The following is a 25044-nucleotide window of genomic DNA, read 5'->3' as shown; positions in this document are numbered from 1 at the left end:
CCAGGTCTACACAAACCAACAATGAGTCTAGAAGAAAATAATTAAAATCCCTCCATGTGCTGAGTCTGAGCTGTCCAGCACAGTAGCCACAAGCATACGGGGCTGATGAGAATTTGAACTAGAGATATTTCACATTGACATGTAGCATTGCTGTTTAAAAAGTTGGATTTTGAAATTAGTATTTTAAAGAAGCAAAATATGTCACCGAACTAAGAGAAACAAAAACACGTTTAGGAACTGGTGTCAGACCAAGTGGGCTAGTAAGGGAGGTCTCCAAGGTACTGCTTTGGCCTAGAAACCATTGTGGGGGGAGGGGGTCAGGAAGAGGCAGATGGAAGATTTGGGGAAAACGGGGTCAGGGGGAAGGGACAACATGCCAAGGAAACTTCAGTAGTGACAGAAAAATGACTGCTTTCCAAATAGCAAGTAATTAATGCTAAGTAATAGAAATGAGTCCATGACCTTCAGAAAGAAGCTTAGGGTCAATCATAGCAAGAATTCAAATAGTTAAACAAGGAGAAGATATCTGGATTGTTGTGATGAATGCAAAAGTTTTATTCATCATCAGAGGAAAATAAAGACAATTCAAAATTTCAGGACAAATAAAAGATAATTGTGACAAAAATGTGCCAATCCTTCACCAATCTGTTTTTACTTCTTCCAGAGTCCACCAAGGGTTCCATTTCCCGGAAGGCTTTGTTTGCAAGGAAAAGTGGCCTCATGGCTGAACTCTAACCAAAGGAAGAGGTGTGCAGGGAAGAGCACCCCTGTGCAGAGGGCCCTCCCATGACAACCCAGAGACCCCTGTGCAGAAGACCCTCCTATGACAACCCAGGGACCCCTGTGAAGAGGACCCTCCTGTGACAACCCAGGGACCCCTGTGAAGAGGACCCTCCTGTGACAACCCAGGGACCCCTGTGCAGAGGATCCTCCTGTGACAACCCAGTGATCCCTGTACTGAGGACCCTCCTGTGACAACCTAGACCCTTTCCTTCCTCGGCCAACCAGATGGAGCAGGTGAGGGACCCTGATTAAGAGCCAGATGCAAAGAACTTAATCTCTAAGTCAACACTGATCTTGAGATCAGAGGCAGTGGCCTGCTTTTTAAATTTTCCATTCTAGAAGAATACCTTTTCCTTTGGATCTCAAACTTTCTTTTCCTCCAGTATCCTGTAGCTCAAAGTAGTTTATGAACTATCCTGGCCCCTGACATTCTGATTTAATAATTTATGATTTAATAATAAAGCAGAAGAAACATAAAGAAATGAAGAAGGCATTTCAATGATGAACTAAAACATCTTTTTTGAAACTACCTTTTTCTTTCTTTGCCTTTTTTTATATTTTTCTTCCTGAGACAGACGTCATACCTGTACATAATGAAACAGTGAATCCTTTCAAGGCCAGCAGAGACAACAGAATAATATATAATGAATAAAGTGAAATTAAGAAAGATAAACATAGGAAGTTGAAAATATCAAGAATAAGTGAGAAAACACTGACAGATGATACCCGCGGGGGAAGGTAGGGAATCTGAGCTCTCATTCTTGAAGAGAAATCAATTTGATACTTGTCTCCTATTTAAATTACCATTTTAAACAAAGTGGACTGGTTTCCCACTTTATTTTATGTTATGTTAACTGCATAATGACAAAGTATTTTTTTAAAGAGGAATGCATAGCTATATATATGACATACATATCATGTGGTGTTAGGTGTTGTTTTCAGGTGAAATACGGACAGTCTGAAAAAAATGTAAATGTTTGTAATACTGGTAAAAGATCATTGTAAAATAATATGGTGGTGTTACTGTTAGCAACAATGTTCAGAAGACTCTTCAAGCCATTTATGGACCTCAATAACTAGAACTTTGGGAAAGCAGGAAATAGGCTTATTTCATTTTTAAAAATTATCTCACCCCCAGATTGCTGAAATGTATGTCTTTCATGGAAATTTATACACATTATGCACATTTATAAGAATTGAAGCAATTATTCTTTATGATCCAGTTACCTAAATCAATGAGAATTTATATTGTGTCTTTTAAAATGGTTTCATAAATTAATTATATCTAATTTATTGACTTTTGACGTCTTATTAGACCAAGTATTGAAAAAGAAAAATGTAAATGTAAATTTAATAATCTACTATATAGAAGAAAAATCTTTGTTATAACAAAGCAACTTGCTCCAGTTGAGATTTTTAAAAAATGGGGATGGAACAGAAAAGATGTTTAGCTGATTGTTATGCCAAATTTAACTCCGTAAATAGTTGTGGAAGTAGTAAAGACCCTCCAATTAAGAAAAAAGAAAAAACAAAAACAAAAACAGGGCGGTGCCTGTGGCTCAAGGAGTAGGGCCCTGGCCCCATATACCAGAGGTGGTGGGTTCAAACCCAGCCCCCGCAAAAAAAAAAAAAAAAAACTGCAAAAAAACAAACAAACAACAACAACAACAACAACAAAAAAAAAAAACACTGGGACAAGGATAAACAGAAAAGTGTTACAAAAGTGAAGAGAAATATTCATGGATTGAGCTAAGAATACAGACACCTCCCAGCCTCAATGGCTCCATATGATCTTCCCCTGGGAAATTACGGACTAGCGTCGTGAAGACATGGGGTTAAAATACGAAATGTGAACACAGATGAATGCTCTAGACAGAAGGGCTCCCTCGGTCAAGTAAGTTTAAAACTGGGTTGCAATGGCAACAAATAACTGAAACTGGACTTAAGTCTGAACTTGATAAACAGGTAAGATGTATGTCCCTAAGGAGATAAAAGGGGAATCTGCGTAGTAACACTACTGTCAGCAAATGCCTAGGATGTGGCCTGGAATTGGGGGCTGGGAAGGCAGCTCTTCGGAAAATAACAAAGATATTTGTACCAGAATGTTTATTGCAGCCCAATTCATAATTGCTAAGTCATGGAAGAAGCCCAAGTGCCCACCGATCCATGAATGGATTAATAAATTGTGGTATATGTACACCATGGAATATTATGCAGCCTTAAAGAAAGATGGAGACTTTACCTCTTTCATGTTTATATGGATGGAGCTGGAACATATTCTTCTTAGTAAAGTATCTCAAGAATGGAAGAAAAAGTACCCAATATACTCAGCCCTACTATGAAACTAATTTACGGTTTTCACACGAAAGCTATAACCCAGTTACAACCTAAGAACAGGGGGAAGGGGGAAAGGGAGGGGAGGGAGGGGGGAGGTGGGTAGAGGGAGGGGGATTGGTGGGATTACACCAGTGGTGCATCTTACAAGGGTATATGTGAAACTTGGTAAACGGTCTGTGAAGCTAGTGAATGATGCCCCATGATTATATCAATGTACACAGCTATGATTTAATAAAAAAAAATAAAAAACTGAGAACCTGCTTTGCAGTGTTTTCTGGGGCGCCTGGTCTGACAAGGGCAGACTTCAAGCTGGCAGTGTGATGTCCAGGAACCCAGAAGCTCACAGTCCCCAGGCGAGCCAGGGCAGGGCGGCCTCAGCGCAGCCCCGTGCTCCAGAGGGATGGCTACAATTTGTATCTGTCACACTAGCGGATGGAACTGTGCGATTTAGTTACACCAGGTAAGAGGGTTCCTGGATAGCTAAGGTGGAGGGTTTGCGCTTCATTCTTGCTGAGTCACTTAAGTGGTTTGGCTGAGAGAAGAATGATTATAATAAAGAGGAGGTCTTGGGAGTATAATTTGGGAGCAGAATGTAGGATGGTGGCCAGGAATCTAGACACAGAGCCCATTAAAAAACTTGTAGCCAGTCTGAGTGAGATGGAAAATAAAATAACTGGAATAGTAGAGTGGGAGGGAGAAGGAGATACGTGAAACACAATTTGAAATGAAAAAAAAAATTGGCACACCTTTAGATCTAAAGGTTTCAATAAATAATGTAGAGGACAAAGGCAGATTCAACTTATATTCTACCCAGAGTGGATGGGAAGGACATGGAAACAGTAGTAGGAATAAGGAAGAAAAGAAAGGGGGTATTTAGGATGTCCAAGGAGCAGTCGTGTTGTGACCTTAAATTCGGCCGATTAGAACACAGGAGTTCATAGAAAGCCAGGGAATTGGGACATAGTCGTAAACGTGGAGGACGCCACTGTTTTGAAAACTGCAAGATGAAAAATACTGAATAGCAAAAAGAAGGCATGGAGAGAAATATAATAGATTTTAGCAAGATGCAGAGGAAATGAGCCTTTGAAGAAGACTAATGGATGCTTGTGGTAGGAAACAGTCGCCACAGAATTTCTCTAGGATAGAGGAACAATTTGAATACGGTGTTGCTTCTGCTGAAGGAATTCTAATTTTGCTCCGAGTCACGATGGTGAACACCTGGAACAGGGCCCAGGTTGCGAGCAACTCATTTCAGAGGCCTAAGAGTGTGGAAAGTGTTCTCAAAAAATAAACATTTAATTATCACAGGTGATTTGTAAGTTTTGACAAGGATTAAACAGGAACTATCAAATCATGAAAGACACACACAGCCACATCAAACCAATGACAAGAGGTGATCAAAGTCGTCAAGAGTCCATATAAAGCGGGTGAAGGAGAATGAAGAAAATTGGGGCTATTGGGGAGACAAAATAAGGCCCAAACTTCTCACTGAGTTCACAGGGTCCAGTCATGGTTCTTACATAATCCATAATATGACTTTGGGGAACAGATGAGTGAAACAGTCAAGACCAAGCCCCAACATGTTCTCTTTCCATTTAAGTGGAAACCTTTGTACTATCAGCCCCACACTGTTTCCTTAGCACAGGTGCCAGCACAACATCACACAGTGGCCATACTCTACCTCTGCAAAAAGGAGCTGGGAAGTCCCATGATGCACCATTCCCAGGGCTGACAATGCAGGTCAGGGTGGCGTGACCTTCCAAGACGTAGCCAGAGAGGCAGGTGTATCGGATTTTGTCTCCTATGTTGAATCTTGTTCCATGGAGCACTCCTTTTAATATTTCTCCAGGATTTCCACATGTGTGGCTAGGTAAAACTGTTGGAAGGAAAAAAGAAGTGAGGGAAACAAAGTTAAATTTTCTATTGCGATCCATTTATATCACAAAACAGGCGTCAGTTTTGAACATCAAAAATTATGAAATCTGTAGATGTTCTTTTCAATTGTGCCTAATAACTAAACTGAGAAAACACCTTCCGGTTTTAGAATATCTGCAACATGGTGCTTTTATAAAACATTACTATGGGTAAATAAATTCATCATGTTAAGTAAGACCAACACAGTTCTGCTTAGATTCAGGGTTCCAGATAATGTCTGGATTATGGTTTTTAGTGGGGAGATTCTATGTGTTCTTGCAGGGGTCAGCCAGATCATACAGCAGGATGCAGAGATCTGAAAACGTGGTATCAGAAACCCAGCCTGAGTGGATACACAAGCCAGGTTTATTCTTCTGCCTCCAGCACTAGGACGGGGCCTGATACTGACGTTATTCAACGTTCAAGGTTTGATGGACAAACGCTTAAACTAAAGAAGATTGAACTTAACCTATACAACTTTTCTGTACATTTTTCTGTCAAAAACAGCAAGAAATTGAAAACAAATTAGCTGTGGCACAGATAATGATTGACCCCTGTGCACAAGGATCATTGACCGACAGTCACATGGAGCATCGCGGTGTCTTTGTTAACAAAATGAACCTCGTGTGCTATGACAGGGGTCCATGAGGTTGTAATGGTGCTGAAAAGCTCCCAGTGTCTAGTGACGTCACAGCCAACACGAGATGGTAGCACAAAACATTACTTAACTGTGTGGGGGGACGCTGTGTAACCAAACCTCCTGTCATACAGACACCTGCACAAACAATTATGTACAGTGTGTAGTACTTGATAATATAAGATAGGTCACATATTACCCTACATACATTTATAATAACTAAGTCACATAGCTTATAAGCTTGGTGGGAATAGTAAAAAAAAAAGAAAAGTTTTTCAAAAATTAATCAAAGAAAATATCGTTTTGGAAACATTGAATCAGTTAATAATCTACAATTTAGTTGCTTTATTCCACACTTAGTAAAAGAGGCAAACAGGTAGCAGAGGCCTAAAGGAAATCTTAGCAATGGGGAAAAAGTGATTCAAACTGCCTTTTAAAATTTAAAGTTATGTAGGGTAGAAGCCCAGAGCTACAAATTCATAATTTAAGAATTGAAGATTTTTATTTTGAACTAATTTTCTTTACTTTTTAAATTCTTTGGAACCAATTTTCTCTAAAAATATTCTTGTTCAAATTCTAATGTGAACAATGTAACCAAGTAAACAGAAATAATTGAGAATAAATTAGAATATTTTTTCTAGTTGCAAATAACAAAACAATGGACGTAATGTTACAAATCATTAGCAATTTCATCTAAAAATTACCAAAATGCCTATAAATTATAAAACATTAGTGGAAGTGATTGTAGGTCTATGCAAACACTTATGGCTCAGATACATAAAAACTGACAACATATAAAATTCCCAAGCCTGAGAAAAACTAACTTAACATCAAATAAACGCAATGTGATGTCATTTCTGCCCATTTCATTTTAACTACAGTTTTAAGCAGTTTCCCCCGAGGTTGTGAATGTCTCTTTGTGTCGCCCACAGTGACTAGTACACATTTAGTATTTAGTAAATACGTATTGAATTGACTTGAACTCTACTTTCAATTCTCTTGAATTCATTCTTTAGCGATCTGCACTCTTTCCCATAGATGCTTCAAGAAAGAAATTCTTATTTAGGTGCTGGGAATTCTGCACCCAGTGCAGACAGTTGGTGATGTGAAAAGATTTCTTGAAAGGAGCTCTGGGCACAGTTGTTTCCTGTCCTGGCAGGTTTCCACTAGGCCTTGGGAAGCCAAGCTTGCACACCAGGGATTGAAATGTAGGCTGCCATTCTAATTATGCACAGGAACATTCCCTCCGTAACCCTTTTTAATTTGGCAAGTACATATGGTCTCAATTCAGCCACCCAATTGGGCTATCACATCAAATCTTTAACCCACCTGTGTAAATGATTAAATGGCTGCTGCATTAACTATCCTTCCAAAAGAAAAGTGAAAATCTGACACCACAATAAAATACAGCATTAATATTCATTACGAAATGAAACAAAGGGCTATCAAAGCAGGAAGTCTGAAATTTATCAAAGGAGTAGCCGCGGTTCTAAGAGCGTGTGTACAACTGATGAGATTTCCTAGGTGTGTTTATTTGAAAACTGGGTCCCTTAGGCTTTCTGTTGGACTCCTTGTTCACACTTTGCTTTTCCTGTAGTCTCCCGGCAGCTTAAGGAAATAGAACTTCAAATATCCACATGACATACGGCACCGGATATGTAAACCAACAACAGTAAATGTGTTTGCTTTTGGACTATTTGCTACTGAAAGTTCTTCACTCTACTCCCTCTCCTGGATTTGGAAGGATTAGACAAATCTGGCAATATAATTTTCAGGAACACTCACAGTCAGATTTTTAAATCTTGAAACCTGACATTCTCTCTGCTGACTCTCTGGCTCCTGGCTAATCTGTAAAACAAGAGGCTGCTGAGGCAGCGTCTCCGGAACAAAGTAAGGAGGATTTCTCAGTAGGCTGAAGTTATTTAATGCCTTCCATTTTCAAAGTGGTGTTATTGTGGGGGTGGGGGGAGAACTGCCTTATAAATATCATTGCCACGAGAAGCAGCAGGTGCTTGGTAAGAACTCAAAAAGGAAATGATTGACAGGTAAATAAGGGCAAGGTTTAGCCACGTTGGAATGGGAAGATGATTTTCAAATGGGAAAGTAATTGTAGCTGGCATTTATAGAAAAGTATACAGAACTGTGGTTTGTGGTGTCATGCTTATATTTCTGCCTGAGAAATCAATCATATAATGTCAGACAAATTACTTCAATCTCAATTCCCCTGTCTTCAAAAGAGGAATGAAAATGAATCATGGGTTTGTTGTAAAACATATAAATGAGACAATTCAAGTAAAACAATTAGCAGGGCAGTTGGTACAGATTACGTGCTACATGTAAGTCAGTAACTTTTAAATTATTTTGCCAATTCTAAAGCACCTTGCACATTTTAGGGAAAAGTATAATTTCTAGTGTATACAGATTTTTAACATGTCCCAAGGACAGACACAATTTTTTGTTAGAAATGTATCGGAGTGAAGAATGTCATAAAAATGTAAAGGAGATCTGAGTTTTTTATTTAGTAATATTAATTTTACTTCATCACTTCTGCTCTCATGTAATCATGGGTAATACTTATACGTGGACTATGTGCTAGACATAGTTCTAAGTGGTTTATGTGCATTTATAGTGTCTATGAGCTAAATGCTATTATGATCCCTGTTTTACAGAGAAATCGTGACACGGGGTAATTAAGGAACTTCTATTCCACACAGCTGTCCAGTATTGGTGGTAGGATTTGCACATGGTGTATCCAGAATATCCACATGGGACCCATATAAGAAACCGTCTTTCTTATGAAAATGTTGGCAGCATCAAAAGAACTAATAGTGATAAAGTACCGTCCGATCTGCAACGTTCTCCAGGGAGCTTTGATAATGGATTTGAGAGAGGTATGACATTTCCACTGATAGAAAAGAGGGCAAAACTATTATATGTTTTTTTAAAAAGTTTTAAGCTCTCCAGGTAAATTTATATCATAGCAGAAATGCTGTAGGACACACTGTGCAACAAAGTCAAAACAAGCCAAAAAAAACACTGAAAAACGCATCTGAAACCTTTAGACTGTAAAGGTCTAAATCTTTCAGAAGGTTTTGAATAGCAATTGGAAAGAATTCAAAGGTTTTGACAAGTGAACACAAAAATGCTATTGCAAAATGATTTCCACTATTAAAATGACTTCTGAGAAGTATAAAAAATATTTGCAATCATAAATTGTGAAATTAATGTGGTGTTACATTTTGACTTCAGTAGTTTGACACTCACATGGTCTTATATCTTTATATGAGAGGAGAGATGTTCTTAGCTTCACTATATGAGAACAAGGAGTATCTGGGCATTTGCTACTCAAACACTACTGAAATTAATCCAAATATATATCACTGCAAAACTACGACAGAAAGAGGTAAATGGCAAAGTAAGTATCTACGACTTAGGCAGAAGCAACTTGCAATCAGCCTCAGAACACAGCATCGATGGGGATCAAAATGTTTCAAAGATTTTAACCACACTGAAAAACAAAAATAAAAATTATATACCTACAATACACACACACACACATACACACTGTCTGGCTCCTAATAATAACTCATCAAGCAAGCAAAGGATAAAAAAAAAAACATCCAATCCACAATGAGGAGAAAAGTTCATTAATCGGAAATGAACCAGAAAGGAATAGAGATGATTGAATAAGTATATACCAACATTAAAGCTGTTAATATAATTGCATTCTATGTGTTCAAGAAGGTAAAATGATTAAACTTGCTAATTGGAAACATGAGGGTGTATAAAGACATATATTAAATATTTAAGAATTGAAAACTGTAATGTTTGACATAAAAAATTCAACAGACATAATTAAAGGCAGAAGAGATAGAGCAGGAGAAAAGATTAGTGAATATACTAATATTAGTGATGTAGCAACAGAAGCTAGCCAAAATAATACATAGAAGGGGGAACAAGATTTCTAAATAATAAAAGAATTATATTATTTTCTTATATAATAAGTATCAGTGAACTCCCAGCAGCCAGATATGAATGTTCTTGAAATCTTTGAAGTTCTTGAAGGGGAAAACAGAAAGAAGAAAAGAAAAAGAAAAAGTCCAGATTTATTAAAACTGTGAACCCATAGATAAAAGAAATAAACCTAAAATGAAAGAAACATGAAGAGCATTATCCCACACATATCAAAATCAAATCGCCTAAATGCAGTGAGGAAAGAAAATCTTAAAGCCATCCCTCAGTGGGTGGTAGGTGGGGGATTATAAACAGAGAAGAAAAGTTATGCCTCGGGGGGGTGGATTAAGCATTAGAGACAGTGCAATGAGAAAACATCAAGCATGATCTATGAAGTACAAAAAGAATTTAAAAAAAAAAGACAATCTAAAATTGTTTATGCAGCAAAAACATCCTTCAAAAGCACATTTTATAGCAAAACCTCCAGACATGTAAAAACCGAAAGTTCCTCATCAGTATTCCCACACCACAAAAAATATTAAAAACTCAAGCAGAAGGAAAATGATAGAAGAAAGAATGTATAGCCAGAAATGATAGCATAGGCAAATATGTATTTTATTTTTAAAATCTGGTTAATTATAATTAGCTGTTTAAAGTCAAAATAATAATATAATTTTGGGTTTATAACATACTCAAAAGTTATAGAAATTAGAAAATAGCATTTAGGTAGACAGAAATGAAAGTTTACTGTTGTATCTGTTGTACACAATAGGTGAAGTAATGTAACATAATAAATCAGAAGTATAATGTTGCAGTAAACTGTGATAAGCTAAAGATAGATAATTTACACTGGGAAGTCAGCAGTAAAAGAACAAAGCCAAAAATTTTTCTAATAAGATAGCAAAGAAGGTAAAATGAATTAAAAAACAAAACCTCAATTAACCAAAAGGAAACCAGAGAGAGGAAAAAACAATGAGAATGATAAATACTCAGTAAATAGCAAGGTGATAAAATAAAACACAACCCTACACATCATCATATTAGTTGTAAATGATATGAACATACCAATTAAAAGGCAGGGATTGTCAGATTTGATAAAAAATAAATCCAAATGTCATGTTGCCTTCAGGAGATATACTTTACATACACTCAAACAGATACAATTAAAATAATGGGAAAAGATATATCATGTTAACATTCATCAAAAGAACATCTGTGCCATTGAATGGCCATGTCAACATCACACACCAAAGGTTTTAATGGGAATAATATTTTCAGGGATAAGGAGGATTATTAATAATGATAAAGGTAAATTTATCCATATGGGTATAATAATCCTAAAAATTTGTATGTCTAATAAAAATCTTCAAAATACTTGAAGCAAACACTGATAGAGCTGCATGGGGAAACAGACAAAATTAAATAATAGCTGGAAATGTCCATACTAGTCTCTAAATAACTGAACGCACCTGTATACTAAGAATGAGTCAGGATACAGAGAGCTTGAACAACATCATCACTCAACGTCTAGTTAAGTAATGATTAAAGTAGACATCGTAAGAAATATTACAAAATATTTGACCTAGATAAAAATTATGAAATCATTTATCAAAGATGTGGGGTTTATTAAGAGCTATGGTTAGATGGAAATTTATAACATAGAGTGTTTATGTTATAAAAGGAAAAAGCTCTCAAAGAAATGACCTAAGCCTGTACCATGAGAAACTAAGAAAGGACGGTGAACAAATCCAAAGGAAGAAAAAATGGAGAGTAGTTAGTGTTCTTCAGTAAGGCTGTTTAAGAAGAATGCAAGTGTGTGTCACACATTCTTCTCCCAAGAAATCCTCCCTGCATTCCAACCTGTTCTGAGTGACCAGGTTGAACACCAGCAAGTCGCAGATCCTACCATGCAGAAGGCTCATGGTTTGGGAGGCAGCAGACAGGTAAATGTAGCGTCTCCCGGGTCAGGGCAGTCTTGTATAAAGAGCTAAGATGCTAAGAAGAAGTGTGCATGCACATAGAAAATACATTCTCTTCATACAGTTCCTGTAAAGCAGACCAGCCGACGACTCGTCTTCATGCAGGCAAGCAGCATATTCAAAACTATGAAGGCACGACATCCCTAGAGGGCGTTTTAGAGAAAACACATTGGCATATACAGCCTGAATCCAAGGGGCAAGCAATGTAGAGATGGTCAGACTGGAATTACAGAAGGCCGCAAGCACTTCCTAATTCTACAGCCCGTCCGTGAGTGACAATACACACTTGTTATAGTGCTCCAAATGACAGATTTACCTTAAAAATAATAAAATCATTTGCTGAGCTTCTGTTTCAAAACTCAAATGCTTTGCATACACTGTCTCTAATCACCCCAATAGGATTCAAAATGAGATGACATTACTTCATTTTTAAATACAAAGAAGGACCTAGGGAGGTTGAGCAACCTGGTTGAGATGATGGAAGTGACCCTGTATCTGTATAAACCCGTAACACGTGTATTTCCACCAAACCCTCACAGTTGTGTCAATAAAGTTAAAGTGCTTTTAAATGCAAATGTTTAGAAAATGGGAAGTTTCATAGAAAAACACAGACTGAATAATCAGGAAACCTAAGTTCCCGTTCTTTCTTGGCCATTATTTGTCCCTGCTGTGATACATTTTGGGGCTTACACTTTTCTCATCCTAACCATAAAAACAAGAGGAAAGTTGAGATGAACTTGCTCATCTTAAAAGTTTAGGAATCTGCACAACAGTAATTGTCTAAAATGAATACTACTTCTGGCACCTTTCTGAAAACTTATTCCTACAAATTAAAGAATGCATACATACACAGCAAAGGAAAATCAAAGAGCATCTTTGAAAATTAATGCACACTTTAAAAACAGATGCTGCAGGTGTTTTTTACCAGTCTAGGCTGGCAGGACACTGTTTCTATGTAAGCTTAAGTCAATCTCATTTAATTTTTTGACATTCCAAACTCTAATAACTTTATCATAAAAGGGCTCATTTCAATCCACCTGTAGGGTCCCACCTCTGGGACCAGCAGCTGCTCGTAAGGGAGGGAGGACGAGAAGGGTTGGGATTAGGAAACTTTGTTCTGCCTGTGATCCCACCGCGGGAGAGCTGAGTCACTGGAAGCATAACTGAATTTGGGTTTCAATTTCCTCTCCTGTAAATTGAGAAAGGTGGCAGCCCGTTCCCTGGGAACTGACAGGCAGGGATATTTGGAGGGAGGAGGTCACACAGGGTCAGGAAGGAAGCGGAAAAGGGCAGAAAGAGAAAATAAAGCACAGGGAGTCAAGGGCTTTGCCCAGTCCTACAAGGGCTCTTGATCTGGGCTGGTCCTTCAGCCTTGCCCACATCCAAGATCAAAGCAGCCCAGCGTAGCCACCCGCACACAGCACGGCCTGCACTGCAGAGAGTCTTGGCCAGCAGCGGCCAGCTGCCAGCTCCTGTCAGGAAAAGTTAATCTTCAAACACTTCCCCACAGACTCTGAGAATAACCATAGTTCACATCTAGTTCATGGAGGTGTTTTTATTTATTATGTTGTAATTATACCGTAAACCTTCGGTTTATGGAAAAAACTATCACAAAATAGCTTTGTGCCCAGGATATTGTATGAAGGCCAAAGGGAGAAATTGAGAATGGCCTTCACTTTGCAACGTCCTTCACTTCTGCAGCTGGGCCACAGAGGGTGGACGGGCCACGGGGCACGTGGAGTACCCAGGGCCAACGGAGGTGAGAATGTGGCAGGCAGCCAGCACAAGAAGTAGTTTAGAAGCAGAAGTAACACAAAGCTTCTTTTTTCTTTTCTTTTTTTTCCTCCACATATACTAAAGGAAGGCTATCCTTGCAGGGATGAAAGGCAAAAAAAGTATCAATTGTACATGATATGAGCAGACAAAATGTTTCAAGGGCACTATAATGTGAAAAGGGGCGGCATTAGTGCTAATCAATGGATAGTAGCCACAGCAGGTGGAACATAAGTGGCTCGGAGCAGCCCGACCAGGCAGGGTGCTGGTGCCACTCTGAACATGAGCACAGACCCAGTTCCAAAGGCAGCATGTGGCCTGGTAGGCAGCTTCTGCAGTTACCAGCTCAGGCAGAGAGCAATTTTTTAGAATGAATCAAACTCAGGAATACTCATGCTATTAGTGGCAACTTAAAAAAAGGAGCAAATTACCTTTAGGACATGGATTGCAGCAGAAATAATTTAAATAGAGAACTCAGCGCTCAAAGCAATCACTGTAAGATCCAAAGAGTAAAATAAAATATGTGAACGCGAGTGACCTATAAAATACAATACTAAATTACATACATTAAAGTCATTTTTATACATTATAAGGGATGCTTTTTTGCATCCTCATCATCCGTGCATTTTCTTTCAGAATCTGGGCATTGCTTTATGGAATTTTTTTAAAGTAGGATCCTCATGCCATGCTCAAAAACACACACATACGTATATCATATATTGCTTAAAAAATATACACCCGAGGGATACAAATCAAAATATATCAGAATCCTGTATGGAAAACTGTCTAAAATTCAAAATAATGGTTCTGTAATATTATTATTATTATTGTTATTATTTTTTAGAGACAGAGTCTCATTTTGTCACCCTCAGTAGAGTGCTGTGGCGACATAGCTCCGAACAAACTGAAACTCCTGGGCTCGAGCGATTCTCTTGCCTCAGCCTCCCGAGTGGCTGGTACTACAGGTGCTGGCCACAACACCCAGCTATATTTTTGTTGCAGTTTGGCCGGGGCTGGGTTTGAACCCGCCACCCTTGGTATAGGGGGCCAGGGCCCTATTCACTGAGCCATAGGTTCCGCCCAGTTCTGTAATTTTATTTGGATATTTAATTTAGTGTTCATAGAAGTTAGACATTATACTTATTTTTCAAATTTGAAGCTTCATATGTACAGAAAATAACAAAAGCTGTTTAACGATTTATAAAATTCACACAGCATTATCTTTTATGTTTAGTTAATGAATTCTTGGCTAGTCCTTTATCTAACTCAATCTAATTTTTCCTCTTTGAGCTGCAGGTTACCTTCTGAAAACCATCTTAAACTCATAGACATAAATGGTTCTAGTTGCCAGAAATTGGCATATTACTAATTTGATTTTCATACTCTTTTGAACCTAAAAGTGCTTTGCCCTATTTCATTCACATAAATTGCTAAAGCTGTATGAAATAGAGAGTTTTAGAAAAGGTAAAGTTTCCTCGTCTTATGAGTTGTAAGCTGCCCTACATATCATTTGCAGGCTTCAAGTTTTTTGATTTTTGAGACCCTACTCTTGATTTGTTGATTTTCAATAATTCCATCTTTGTAAGGAGTAAACGTATGGATATAATTAATATATAATGCACCGGTTATTTCCGGTGGTTAAAAGATTATATATTATTTAAATTATTTAACAATTTAAAGTTATGTTGGCCTCTCCCGTCTCTCTCTCTCTCTCACATGCACACACAAAACACTGTAATTAATTTTCAGGCCACGGTGGAGATGAACTAGCAATTATTAAACTCTAAGTACTGAGCACTAATGCTTTATTTTTCTGATTTCTTGCAGGAGCCACACAGCGAAGGTCATGATGAGGAAGAAGGAGAGGCTGAGGGCCAAGATGGGCTCTGAGTTAGAGACCTAGGTTTCTCATTCCAGAAACCTCCCTGATGGTGTCACTCAGCCCTGGGGGACTGTCAAGTAGAGGAGACTGCTGGGGTCCAACACAGAATTAAACGTAGTCTTTGATCCGGACATAACTGCATTTTAAAAATGGTTTTTGTGACACTGGGGCTCAACTGTAGGTGCTGGCAGGAGACAGAGCAGCATGCAGGTGGATTTTGTTGACCTCTCAGCACACACATGCTGAGTAATTACCACTGGGCAGTGACTCATCTGCATTTCAAATGTGCCACCAGTGTCTCTCAAAGGCCCCTACACAGTAGACAGGTTTCTCTGCCTGGTGGGTGTGGTCAGTGACACCCCGGCCTCTCTCTACCCAGTGCCTGGGCACTTGGACCCCTTTCCATTATACTATTTGAAACTCTCCCCAGACACATCCAAATATCCCCTGGGTAGGGGATTTTGAAATTTACCCCCTTTCAAAATGACTACACTAAGGGATCACGCCCACATCTGTGGGGTCAAGTTTCATGTCAACCCTGGGAACTTTTGTCCCCAGTCCTGACTTCTTACCTGACTGCTGGGTTTTTATAACAACAGCTCCTGGTCTTGTCTTTTTGATCTTTGTGAAATGTATAAAATAACATTATACTTACTAAACAGCAAGCATGTTTATCACTTTTAATAAACATCTTAACATTTAGAATATTTTTAAATGTTCTTGGGTGGCACCTGTAGCTCAAAGGAGTAGGGCACCGGCCCCATATGCTGGAAGTGGTGGGTTCAAGCCCAGCCCTAGCCGACATTTTCTCATCCTGCACTGGAGCTGTGGACTGGTGGGGATAGCACGGAGCTGGGTGCCCTTCTCGTCACAAGACCAGGCGGACACATCAGGAAGACTTAACACGGCCGACCTTGGCCACACTTGGCCAAAGCTGCATTTGTCAGGTTTCCCCACTGGAATGTTAACTCTTTTCCTTTCGCTTTGGAGAGAGGGAGCGTGAGCAGGCCCCACTTTAGGAGTAGGGAATGGGCCAGTTGTGCACACAGCACCTGCAAAACACAGATGTGTACACAGCCTGGAGAGTGGAGATCCCTGAACTGTGTGTTACATGAGTAAATTAAGTCATTAAAGAGTGCGTGCCAAGTTTGGATATGAAATTATAAATTCCCCAAAAGTGGATTTTTACCATCTTTATCTTAGGTAATAATTCCTAACTTTTTAGGAAGGGTCCTAGGTCTCACAGGGAATATCTAATTCTCTGAGATCAAATATAAGCCTACCCGCTTCTGCACAAATCTTGGAACTGGTCTCTATTCCTATCAGTGTGAGGAAGACGGGCTCTGAGGCAGCAGGAGGGATGAGGCCTCAGAGGAAAGCCGGCAGCACCTAGAGCCAGCGGCAGCCCCGCCCGTGTCAGCAGCCTGCTCTGGCCTTTCACAGGGCACTGTACTGGCACAGCACCTTTACTGAATGGGAATAGCAGGGGTAAAGGCAGAGAGACGGGGTAGAAAAAGGGAAGGGACAGAACACCTGCTGGTCACCTGGGAGGAGCCTCTGTCCTTCTAGGGCAAGGCTCTGGAGGAGGCCAAGCTTCCTGGAGTCCTCCAACAGCTGTACGAAGAAGCTTGCACAGACGCTCATCTTAATATTGAAGAGTACATAACAAATCACCAAGGAAAGCAAGACTAAGCAGTGTGTTTGAATCTTTCAACATCGGCAGGATCTGAGAGGCCTGACCAAATCCTGGGACATAAAGTAGTTAGAGCCTGCAAGGTTGAGGATGCTTGGGCAGAGTTAAAAGCCCTCTACCACTATAAAGGGAATGAGCCATTGTTAGTCTGTGGCTTCCCAAAGTAACAGAAAATGAAGTTTCTGGTGTGTACAGAGAAGGAAGGTAAACAGGGAGCAGCAGCCCTGAATTCCCCCAAGTCCTGCTCCATGGGATGAGAGTCCGGAGTATTCTGCAGGACTCTAGGAATGTCTCTTAATGTGGTGAGAAGAAGAATTTTTCAATGCTGGCCAAGACCAGGCTATTTCTTAAATAATCAGCACAGAAAGCCATGGCCAAAGCAAGGCAAGAAACACAGCTGCCGGTGTGGCGGGTGCAAACCGTCACAGGTGCAGCGGGGATCACAGAAGGACGGAGTGTGGGGGAGGCCCAGACTGGGCCCAGCCGGCCACGTGGCCAAGTTTAGAGAGCAGCACTGATGTTTATTGAGCACTTACAGTGTGCACAGGAACCATGCTGATTAAGTCATTGGTGGGGTATTTTTACATAACCAAAGCATCAAACATCTATTTACTCCAAATTGTCTGTCAGGAATCCCACTGTCTGTGCGCTCACCATGAAGCTTTTTTTTTTTTAATTAAATCATAGCTGTGTACATTGATATGATCATGGGGCATCATTCACTAGCTTCACAGAGTGTTTGACACACTTTCATCACACTGGTTAACATAGCCTTCCTGGCATTCTCTCAGTTACTGTGCCAAGACACTTACATTCCACATTTACCAAGTTTCACATATATCCTTGTAAGATGCACCGCTGGTGTAATCCCACCAATCCCCTTCCCTCTACCCACCTCCCCCCGCCCTCCCCTCCCTTTCCCCCTTCCCCCTATTCTTAGGTTATAACTGGGTTATAGCTTTCATGTGAAAACCCTAACTTAGGATTTACCATGAAACTTTTGACAATCTTCCACCAGGATCAGAGTGCAGAGGAGGGTGAACGGCTGTGCCAGCACCATCTCTATATTTCATTTTCTAGAAACCTCAGTGCATCTAATTTGAGGAGTCAGGCTGAAAAATGCAAATTCCAGCCTTTCTCCCCATGTCTATTAAGTATTTTAACCAGTAAGAGGTACTGAGAGGGTCTTTCTGATAGCAGCTACTGACCCATAATCAGTAAGGTCTATCTTTGCTATGAGCATGATAAACATGTTCCTCATCACCACATGGTATAAGATCAAGTGAAAGAAAAACAGGATCACCTGAGGAGTCCCTGAGCGTAGGAGGTGCCCAGCAGGGCTGGGTGCACCCATCTCCACTGCCTGCACCCACTGTGATTTGCAGTGTGAGAGAAACTGAAATAGAAGCTGTGAGAAGTGGCCAAGGAGGGCCTGAGAGGTGGAGCTGGACTGAGAGCAGCATGGACCATTGTCCTTATGCTTAGAGAAGGAAAGCTGGTGGTTGGTATCTATAACTGGAGAGCCACTGGGTGGCAGACTGAAGAACAGATGACTTATAAAGCCACAGTGCTGGTCTAGAGAACAGCTAGTGAAGGCCTGAGCCCCAGTGCAAATCTTAAGTTTGGATATGTTATTCAAAAGCTAGCAGCGACAGCAACGATTCTTTGGAATTAGACCAACATGATTTTTTAGAGCAAATTATTTCATCCTTGACATTGTTTAGAATTCCCAATGCATATGAATCATAAAAATCAGATTTATCTTTAGTCAATGTTATTATTGTTCTAAAATCCCTGCAGAGAAGCCGTGCCCTGACTTCCTGTACTCTGGAGTAGACTCTCCAGCCACCTCATTGCAGCGTCTGTTGGTGGGGACCAGACTAAAGTTCAAGGTTTTAACAAATGCATACATCCATGAAACCATCACCACAGTCAAAGTACCAAAGACTCTCCGCATTTCAGAGTGTTCTCTGAGCCCTTCCCAGCCAGTCCTCAGGTTCCTACCAGTTTGTGGCCTCAGAAAACATGGGCCTCGGTTTTTTTTTTTGTTTTTTTTTTTTTTTAAGTTTCTGGCCGGGGCTGGGTTTGAACCCGCCACCTCCAGCATATGGGGCTGGTGCTCTACTCCTTTGAACCACAGGCACCACCCCATGGACCTCATTTTTATCACTGTATCTGTCTTGTCTAACTTCATATAAACCAGTGGTTCTCAACCTTCCTAATGCCTCCTAATTCCACAACCCTTTAATACAGTTCCTCATGTTGTGGTGACCCCCAACCATAAAATGATTTTTGTTGCTACTTCATCACTGTAATTTTGCTACTGTTATGAATCTTAATGTAAATATCTGATATGCAGGATGTATTTACATTGTTACAAAGGGGTCGTGACCCACAAGTTGAAAACTGCTGGAATGGAATCGGGCACACAAAAAGAGCAAATTAAAATCAAATAATTTGCCATGTGTGGTATAACAAAACTGTGCTTGTCCTGGCTTCTAGAATTTTATGTGAACACTATAGTATATGAGGGCTTCTATTGAAGTGTGAACCACCATGCATTTTTTAAAGTCCTATTTTTTTCAAAAAAATGTTGGATAAACTTTTACTAATAGATTGGGTGAATTATTGGCTAGGCCTGAAATTAGTGCTATAATAATTATAAAGGATAATTATAAAATAAAGGATAAAATAAAAATATGTATTCAACACATATCTGCTCATTCTCTATTATTCTGCCTTCGAAAATATGTAAGAATGTGAAAAAGAGAGTTGAGACATTGCTTTCCCTAGAGTGGCCGAAGGGTAGTCCCCTTGCTACAGACGGCCTTGCTTACAAGTCCACTGACAGCTCAGTCCTCATCCTATCACGTTATGTAATATACGCCCAAGACATTTCACTATGACACACTGATGGTCCCTCAGCAGTCATTTCTGTGTTCTTGTTTTTGAATAACTGATAGACCTCTCCCCTGCCACCATCAAGATACTGCCAAACACGTGGCCACACAGTGAGAATTATTAGGCCACATCCTTCCGCAACTAGGAGGGGATTAATGCCATGCTGAGGGTTAGCAATGACAGAGAGCAAGATGTGGGTCTCTTCATGGTCTCTCCTGGAGTAGGAATTGTCGACAGTCTCTGAAGGTTTCACTCAGACTTTTTTTTTTTTTTTTATTGTTGGGGATTCATTGAGGGTACAATAAGCCAGGTTACACTGATTGCATTTGTTAGGTAAAGTCCCTCTTGCAATCATGTCTTGCCCCCAGAAGGTGTGACTCACACCAAGGCCCCATCCCTCTCCCTCATTCCCTCTCTCTGCTTTTCCTCCCCTCCCCATGACCTTAATTGTCATTAATTGTCCTCATATCAAAATTGAGTACATAGGATTCATGCTTCTCCATTCTTGTGATGCTTTACTAAGAATAATGTCTTCCACTTCCAACTGCTTTTAACAGCACACAAGGAATATCACATAAGTGTACTAGAATATGAAAGCATATTTGTCTTTGCAACTTAGAGGAAGATATTCAAAATATAATACTATGGTCAAGCAACAGAAGAGAATACTAATGAAATATTAGGGATCCCTTTTGATTTACTTTTGCATATTAGATTATAGCAGAAAACATGACCACTTGCTTTAAGGTATGTTTGAAAAATGAATTTCCAACATATATTCAGGGAGTTAAAACCGTGCAATTTTCTTATTTAATAGTTAAAAAATTGGGGAAATAGGATAACTTTTCTCAAAGTAATGTAAGTTAAACATTTTTTTTATTTTTTTTATTTTTTATTTCCTTGCTTATCTTTTATTTTTATTTCTTTGCTTTTGTTGTTGTTGTTGTTGAGACAGAGTCCCACCCTATGCCCTGAGCAGAGTGCAGTGGCGTCGTAGCTCACTGCAACCTCAGACCCCGGCTGTGGGCGTCCCACTGCTTCAGCCTCTGGAGGCCGCTGGGATTACAGATGCTCATGGCAGCACCCACCTGTGTTTTTCCATTTTTTTAGGAGTTGGGGTCTCACTCTCATTCAGGCAAGTCTCAAACTCCTTAGCTCAAGCAATTCTCCCTCCTCAGCTCTAGAGAAATGCCAATGTTTTTTTCTGCAATAATTTTTCTCTTTAGATTAAACAAGTTCCTTATAAATTTTACAATCTTATCTATTAATTGATCCAATATATATTTCAAATTCACTAAACATTCCAAAATCAGAGCAGCCTTGTGAAGAGAAAAATGTTATCAATAAAGTATATGAAATAATTATATAAAGTGTTTCATGCAAATGAAAGTCAAAATCTGCTGTATTTTACTCAAAAATTTGAATAAATTCAAAATTTTAGTGAAAAGCACTAAAACAGAAATCATAAATGTAATCACAGATGCGACCAAAGAGATAATATAAAATTTTTTTACAGAATTCACACGTATGAATTGGAAATGAAGATATGTGTCATATAGAACGGTTTTGCCTGAATATATAATGTAAATAAAGCTCTTTAAGAAAGATATAATCAATAAATGCTATTTTCACCACAAATGATTAACATTGCAGAAACCGATCGATTTAAGGAGTGTGATATTTTTACTATGCCAGCTTATATAAATATAGTAAAATGTGTCTCAGATAGAGATGATGGATAAAATAATTGGCATTCAAATTTTTTTTTTTTTTTTTAATTTGGCCGGGGCTGGGTTTGAACCCGCCACCTCCGGCATATGGGACCGGCGCCCTATCCGCTGAGCCACAGGCGCCGCCCGGCATTCAAATTTTTTAATAAAAATACACAACTAGCACTTAAAATATACATGTATTACACCTGGATTTTACCCTCCTGGAAGGCTGTGTAACACAAAATTCCGGGAGACTATAACTCAACCAGAGATCTGTTTTGATATTGGTGAATTTCTTTTTTTTCTTTTTTTTATTATTTTATTTATTTTTTTTATTAAATTATAGCTGTGTACATTAGTATGATCATGGGGCACCATACATTTGGTTCATAGACCGTTTGACACATTTTCATCACATTAGTTAACATAGCTTTCGTGGCATTTTCTTAGTTATTTTGCTAAGACCTTTACATTCCACATTTGCTAGGATTCACATATACCCTTGTAAGATGCACCGCGGGTGTAATCCCATTAATCCCCCTCCCTCCCCCTCCCTTCCCCCCTCCCTCCACTTTTGTTTTTGATTATTTATAAAGGGAGGAGATGAAGTTTTAGAATAAAAAAAAAGGATGTCTGAGAGGCATCCTCTGTAGTGATAAATTGAGAAAGATTTGCAAATCTCTGCAAGGAAAAGGGGGCACATTGCAGGAGCCCAGGGAAGGCCTGAGAAATTCCTGCACCTGCATGTGGGAATTGACTTCAAACTGACTGAAAGCATCCCGGTCATTGAGGTTCTTCTGTTTACCTGGGACCCTGCAGGGCACTAAAATAAAGAAGTGGGAGTCGATTATAATTAGAAAGGCATTGATCATTCGGTTAGGTGACCAGAAAGGAAGAAAGAGAATTCCAAAATACAAAACTTTCACTTGGTGTGTTCCACGTTTACAATGGAAGAGAGAAATCTATAAACTTCTCATTGAAAGAGAGATAAGACAAGCTTCCAGGGAATACGAGAAGTAAAATGAAAAGTAATTCCGACAGTAATTAATCTGTGATGTGCAAAATGCCATCTGCATATAACGTGTTTACTGCACAATCTCTGTTGCTCTGTTACTGTGAGTACAAATCCAGACGATCGATGGGCGGCGTCAGCTGGGCCTCTCCTCACCCCACCATTTCCCCCAGTCGTAATTCTAATGCCAGCCCTTTAGGAGCACAGCACTGCTGTGAAGAGAGCGGCTATTCTGTGTCACACCCAGTGTGCCGTGCTGCCTTCACAGACAGGTGCAACTTTACTGTGAGAAGAATTCTACAATCGGAAAGTACCAAACATTTGAAGGAACCAAAATGTAAAAGAAGATAAAGAGAAAAAAAAAAAGTTCAGAGTCAATTAAATCAGTTTTACAGTGCTCTTCTCTCTGTAAGTCCCCTGAAAAATACATAAGAAACAAAACTTGTTCAGAATGTTGGAATAATAGAAGCCAAAAACTAAAAAGCAGAGTCAACCTGCAATAGAGTCTATTGGATAAAGCTCCTTACGTCCTTGACTAAGGTAAAGAAATCGTGGAGACTATTACCTCTTTACCAACAAATTCTTAGAATAGAATATAACGTGGATAGTCTTTTTAATGTCAGGGTGAAATATCCTCTTTGGTTTTTCAATCATCTCACCTTTGATCCCTATCAAATTAATTATTCTAATGACTAGCCTGTCTATACTTGAAAGGCGTAATCTTTTTTGTAGCTGGTTACCTGCTGGGCAATCAAATCTACTTTAAATGACAACTCACTTTATAAGAAATACATATCGTATATTAGTAGCTCAGTTTTTTTATATTTGACAACTCCAGAGTGTACTAGTGAAGTTTATAAATAAATTATTCATTGACGACTGGTAGAGATTCTTCATCATCATTAATCATCTTAGGGAACACTAAGCCCTGATGTCTCATCTGGGGGCCTGAAGCCTCGTAAGGAGGAATAAACGCACGCAGATAATGAGAAGATGTGGAGATCATGCTGTGCCAGGGGGGCCACAGCACAGCCACAGAGTCTCCGAGATGGCGCAGAGTGGCCAGAGACTCCTGCCCTGAGACCCAAGAGGTGTGACACTTGCCAAATAATAGGCTTGAAGAAACACACTCCAAGCTCCAGGAGAGGTTTACACAAATCTAATTTTCTCAGAGTCATCGTGTGACAAATACTGCAATAAAATTGCAGTTGGCAAGATCAAAGCATCTCATGTGGGCACCTCTAAGTAAGGTGCTCCAGGCTGAGAGGCAGCAGAGAGAGTTTCATTTGACAATGACTTTTTCTTAACCAACAAGAGGGTAGTGAGGCCAACTAATTGTTAGTAAATATTCTAAAAATTCCTACGGAAGCCTGGTATCTTTAGAAAAACACGCTACAAATGGACGAGCAAGGACACGCTGCTCTACGTGGGAGAATGTGTTCCGATTGCCTGCTGCACTGATGCCGACATCGAATGTGGTCATTTCTGAAACATTAAATTACAGATAGCAGACCTGGTCTTAAAGCTCAAGACGCAGCACTTGCTAGATTTAGATTTGGTAATTGTGCACAGAAGTGTAGCCCCTGTGCAAGGTCAGTGATGTCAAGATCTCATGGACTGACGTGGCACCCGATCAGTGTCACCATGTTCAGAAAGAGCAGGTGGTCCTGGGGTGTCCTGCCAACCCTGAATTTTCACGTTCAGTATCTGTAGACAACACAGATATCTGATTCTTGAGCTGTGTGTGTTGAAATCTAAGAGTCACGGGAAATGAAAATGTATATAACAAAGAGTAAAATCCTGCAGTATTATTGACCCTTGCTAAAAAAGATAAATTTTTATATAAAAACTATTGGTTAATAGTTAACCAAAAAGAGGGTGGTGAGGCCATCTGGTTGTAAACCAGATAAAGAAAAAAGGAAAAAGATAATCCATGCACATATTAAAAGGCATTGTTAGCTACATTGTTTATGAAGAAAAGTTGGCCAATGGGTACAAAAATACAGTTAAAACAGAAGAAATAAATTTTAAAGTTTGATAGTACAGTAGTATGACCACAGTTAATCATAATTTATTGCATATTTCAAAATAGCTAGAAGATTCGGAATCTTCCCTGAACACAGGGAAATGATAAATGTTCATAATGATAGCTATCCTAATTACCTCCATTTCATCATTACACAATGTATGCCTGCATCAAAAAATCATGTGCTGTGTCTACAATTTTTTGTAAAAAAAATTAAAAACGTCTCAAGGTAAAAAGTAACAAAAAGTAAAACATAAATAAAATTATAAATAAAGCTAGCACATATTGATAGATATTTATGTAATATAAAACTACTGAATCATATAGATTATAATACATCATAATTAAAATATGATTAAATGTTAGCAAAGTCCTTAGAACTATGCCTGTACTTACAATGTGCAAGATGACTTGACGACTAAATTAAAACAAAACCATTGT

The 25044-nt window shown here is 39.2% G+C and overlaps 1 protein-coding gene across 2 annotated transcripts in view; it reads right to left on the bottom strand.

The window, feature by feature from the left end:
• CSMD1 (CUB and Sushi multiple domains 1) overlaps positions 1-25044 on the bottom strand; it is a 1787407-nt gene that overhangs the window by 888060 nt on the left and 874303 nt on the right. For both annotated transcript variants that reach the window (XM_053598050.1, XM_053598051.1), the window contains exon 4: positions 4802-4996. In XM_053598050.1, the coding sequence (XP_053454025.1) occupies positions 4802-4996 (195 nt within the window). The remainder of the gene's footprint in view (positions 1-4801; positions 4997-25044) is intronic.

Source organism: Nycticebus coucang, chromosome 7 (assembly GCF_027406575.1).
Source record: "Nycticebus coucang isolate mNycCou1 chromosome 7, mNycCou1.pri, whole genome shotgun sequence".
NCBI lineage: Eukaryota > Metazoa > Chordata > Mammalia > Primates > Lorisidae > Nycticebus > Nycticebus coucang.
This window is presented reverse-complemented; position numbering and strand designations above follow the sequence as displayed.